Source organism: Narcine bancroftii, chromosome 1 (genome assembly GCF_036971445.1).
Source record: "Narcine bancroftii isolate sNarBan1 chromosome 1, sNarBan1.hap1, whole genome shotgun sequence".
In the NCBI taxonomy this organism is placed as follows: domain Eukaryota; kingdom Metazoa; phylum Chordata; class Chondrichthyes; order Torpediniformes; family Narcinidae; genus Narcine; species Narcine bancroftii.
Genome location: NC_091469.1, coordinates 357,470,127 through 357,474,220, shown reverse-complemented (window position 1 = coordinate 357,474,220; position 4,094 = coordinate 357,470,127). Strand labels below are relative to the sequence as shown.

Below are 4,094 nucleotides of genomic sequence, written 5' to 3'. Positions count from 1 at the left end.
CAAGCTGAGAGACAATATTGAATTAACTTGAAATCAGAGTTAGTTTCATTCATTGGTTGAGTTATATGGCAAGCAATGGGGGCACAGGTTTAGTAGTGAGGCTTTCATTGTTTGAACATTGTCTTTCAGTAGTAACCCAAATGCTCTCGTACCCAATTCAAATGCTGATTTAGTCAGTAATCTCCAGGTTTGCAACAATGCAGCACCATTTGATTTAGGTCCTTCCAGTGTGCCTTTCCAACCTAACCTACAAGGTGAGCTTAATTTATAATTAAAAATTATAAAAATCAAATGGTAATCTATTGACATTAATGAGAACTAATCACAAATTTCTTTTGATAAATACACCCTTCAATAATTTCCAAGTGACCACAGTGTAAGTCAGGGCCACTGCCTCAAACGTGGATGGTTCCTTCCCATCACAATTGCTCCCTGATCAGCTGAGTGCCTCCAGCAGGCTTGTTCCACACTCTTGGTGAAGACCATTTTTACTAATTTCCAGGTTAGCATGAATACATGGTTTAGATCAATGATGAAAGACAGGTGAGAAATGGGATCTGTAGGTAATGCAGTGGACATGCAAAGGTGTCCATGTGAAAGCACACGTCGAGTTCATCCCTTTGTGTTTCAAGGCTGGGGTGTCCGAGTTACGGTCCATGCCTTATACAGTGTTTCCATTCAGCTTCAGTGGTCCGCCTTTGTTTGAACATTTGACAGCTACTGAATAAACCACGAATCCGAAAGCTGACATTGGGCATTATCTGCACCTGCTGCAGTTTAATGAAAAGAATCTCGTTTCTTTCACACACTTCAAATAGCATTCGGGTTTATCTTTCTGCATTGTTTTCCTTCCAATGTTCGCTTTCACTTACTGTTATGTCCTCTGTAACATTCACTCGTCGGGAAGGTTTGGGGCTTGTTATTTCCCGCAGCAGCTGCTGCGTCACCTCCACCCCCCACCTACCTCCCGTCATCGAAGCCACTCCAGCTGCTAACTACCCTCCCGACCACCAGGCGGCGCCCTCTGGTGAAACGGGCATCAGGGTTCAGCTTGTCGGTGCGCGCGCGGAGGTGGGCGAGAGGGGTCGGATCGGGCAGAGTCCGTGAACGAAAGGCGGAGGAAGGGAGGGTCTGCAAGAAAGCGGCAGATGAGCGATGAGTAAAGGAGGTGACGGTAAGGATGAAGAAGAGAGAGGCGGGGTACGTTTGAAAGGGCGGGGGTAGAGGGGAGGGGGAGGGTGTTGATGGCATCGGGAGGAAGGGACGATATCGGGAGGATGGTGTCTCAATGAGGAATGGCTGCATGCTGATTGTTGGGATTTGCATTGCAGCCCACTCTTGGTAAACTTTATGGATTTTTTTTAATAGTAATGATATCTCACTACCCAACCTCCAGTTCAAGGCAGAGATCCATCAATAAAGGTGTCAACAAGGCCAAAGAAAATGAGCCCTAGATGAAATATGAAAGGCAGCTTTCCATTTTTATGCGGGGGTAAAAAAAAAATCTTGAATAAATGATGTCAACTAAAGTTAAAGTTTGAGTAATTCTTGAAATGTTAATCTGCCTTTTTCTATGCAGGTTTAGGAATATGCAGCCCAGTGGTGCATTGCTCCTCAGTGAATGGCAGAAGAATTATTTCAAAATAACATCTGACCATTGTACCCCAGGACAGAAAGCAGATGCTTATCGCGGGCACCTCTTGCAGTTGCAGTATGCACGGGCAAATGCTGATGTCTCGGAGCATTGTACTGACAGTTTATTTAGAACATATACTGAAAAATATGCAGCTATTATTGACTCGGATAATGCAGAAATTGGGTTGAATAACTATGCTGACAGTGCTCTGAGTTTATCAAGGAGTCAGAAAAATGAAAGTAGTCAGTGGCAGTCATCTTTAACTGTAGATAATGTTTGCAAATTTAAATGTGTGCTGGAGATGTTTAAGTCTGGCCAAAAAGCCAAAGATCTTCTAGTTTCAGCGGCTGATGTTTCCACAGTGGTAGGGAAAACTAATCACAAAACAAATTCAGACCATCTGAAAACAGAAACTATATCTTCCAGAGATATGGAAAGTTCACTATCTAAAATTATTTTATCTACTGAAATGCCATTAAGAAATGTTGGAGGAAACAATTTTTCAGACATTTCATCCACAGTTAGTGGCTTAACAAGGATGAAAATGGTGCAAAGTTCATTGATTGCTAATCCAGAGAATAATGAGATGAATGTTTTGGATTCTTCGAGTAGTTCCACATCAGGACCTTGTAAAAATATCAATGATGGCTCCATGCTGAAATTCAGGAAAGTGACACATTGTTCTGAACCTTGTGCAAGTCTGAAAGGCACTTTTTCTGAACAAAGTTTGCCTTTTGAAAGCTATTCCCTCTCTGAACCTTCCAGTGGTATATCAAAAAGGAAGTCTGCCTCTTTATCTGAAGATGGATGCAGTGATAGCTACATGTCTAATGCACACTATCAAAACCGAAGTTGGACGAATACCAATCAGAAAAGTTTTGAGAACGTGACAAGAAGTATGAAAAATGATGGATGTTACACTAATGATAGTTCTATTGTTAGTTTTAAAACTGCTAAGGAGCAACTGCACGTTGAACAACAGAAAAAATGTAATCCATCAGATCGACTGTCTGTAGCAACAACTTGCAGTAGCTCAAAGAGATCGTTGGGCACCGTCAGATCTCGTGGTTTGTTTGGAAAATTTGTTTCTCCTGTCTCAAAGCAGAACAATGAGGCTGAGAATGGTGGAATGTCTTTGCCTCATGGAAACAGTTCTTTTGAACCTTCCCTACCATTGGATGAACGTTTGAAAAACCTTGAACCAAAGATGATTCAACTAATTATGAGCGAGATCATGGATCATGGTCCCCCAGTGAACTGGGATGATATTGCTGGACTGGAATTTGCTAAAGCAACAATTAAGGAGATAGTTGTTTGGCCAATGCTTAGACCGGATATCTTTACGGGGCTCCGTGGTCCACCCAAGGGAATACTTTTATTTGGTCCTCCAGGAACAGGTAAAACTCTAATTGGTAAGTGCATTGCATGTCAATCAGGAGCTACTTTCTTCAGCATCAGTGCTTCATCATTGACTTCCAAATGGGTTGGAGAGGGTGAAAAAATGGTACGTGCAATGTTTGCTGTAGCACGCTGCCACCAGCCTGCAGTTATCTTCATTGATGAAATTGATTCTCTCTTATCTCAACGAGTTGATGGAGAACACGATTCTTCTCGTCGAATAAAAACAGAATTTCTCGTACAGTTGGATGGTGCTGCTACTTCAGCAGATGATCGAATTCTTGTGGTAGGAGCAACAAACCGTCCACAAGAAATAGACGAGGCAGCTCGTAGACGGCTGGTTAAAAGACTCTACATACCTTTGCCTGAAGGATCAGCAAGAAGGCATATCGTAGTGAAGCTGATGTCTTGTGAAAACTGTTCCTTGAGTCCAGAGGAATTGGAGCTAATCATTGAACAATCTGAGGGATTTTCAGGGGCTGACATGACTCAACTTTGTCGTGAGGCAGCTTTGGGGCCAATTCGCAGCATTCAGATAGCAGACATCTCCACTATCACACCAGAGCAAGTTCCTCCAATCACATACATGGACTTCAAAAATGCTTTTGTTAATGTTAGGCCAAGTGTCTCTCTGAAAGACCTGGAACTGTACGAAGAATGGAATAAAACTTTTGGTTGTGGTCGATGATCATGGCAAACTGTTTAAGCCTGTAAGAACATTTCTTCCAAGCTAATTTTAGTGAAATACTTCTGTTAATGTTTGTTTACCTTTGCATGTCCATTAAAGTTGACTTTTAAAAATTGGATACTTTGAGTAAGGTATGATTGTTTTAAAATCTGTAAATTACTTTTTTCCAAGGGAATTGTACATTGTAGTTATGATTTAGGATAATTTTATTAAGCCTGGACAAATTTTGCATTAAATGGTACTCCATACTTCATTTTAAAAGTTCAACAAAATCCCCAGTGAAAATATTGTTTGCATAGATTAACTAATTCACCTACAGACTGACCTTGAGCTATTACATCAATTTGACCAAACATTCTGTTACAATTGTAC

At 41.3% G+C, this 4,094-nt stretch overlaps 1 protein-coding gene across 3 annotated transcripts; it reads left to right on the top strand.

Annotated features, from left to right (window-relative positions):
- Nucleotides 1-1,042: 1,042 nt before the first annotated feature.
- On the top strand, nucleotides 1,043-3,840 carry fignl1 (fidgetin-like 1). 3 transcript variants are annotated; one of them, XM_069912052.1, is made up of 3 exons: nucleotides 1,043-1,174; nucleotides 1,369-1,492; nucleotides 1,580-3,840. In XM_069912052.1, exons 2-3 carry the CDS (start codon nucleotides 1,455-1,457, stop codon nucleotides 3,720-3,722), a joined length of 2,181 nt encoding a protein of 726 aa, XP_069768153.1. In that variant the 5' UTR covers nucleotides 1,043-1,174; nucleotides 1,369-1,454; the 3' UTR covers nucleotides 3,723-3,840. The 3 variants fall into 3 exon arrangements, with proteins under 3 accessions (XP_069768153.1, XP_069768171.1, XP_069768161.1); XM_069912070.1 differs by lacking the exon at nucleotides 1,369-1,492; XM_069912060.1 differs by lacking the exon at nucleotides 1,369-1,492 and having other exon boundaries at nucleotides 1,043-1,200.
- The last annotated feature ends 254 nt before the right edge of the window (nucleotides 3,841-4,094 follow it).

What these genes read in the sequence shown, in the direction of transcription:
- fignl1 (XM_069912052.1), top strand. Translation starts at nt 1,455, where the DNA reads ATGAAATATGAAAGGCAGCTTTCCATTTTTATGCGGGG. An exon ending in CTTTCCATTTTTATGCGGGG is followed by an intron (nt 1,493 to 1,579) that starts GTAAAAAAAAAA and finishes TTTTCTATGCAG; the next exon opens with GTTTAGGAATATGCAGCCCA.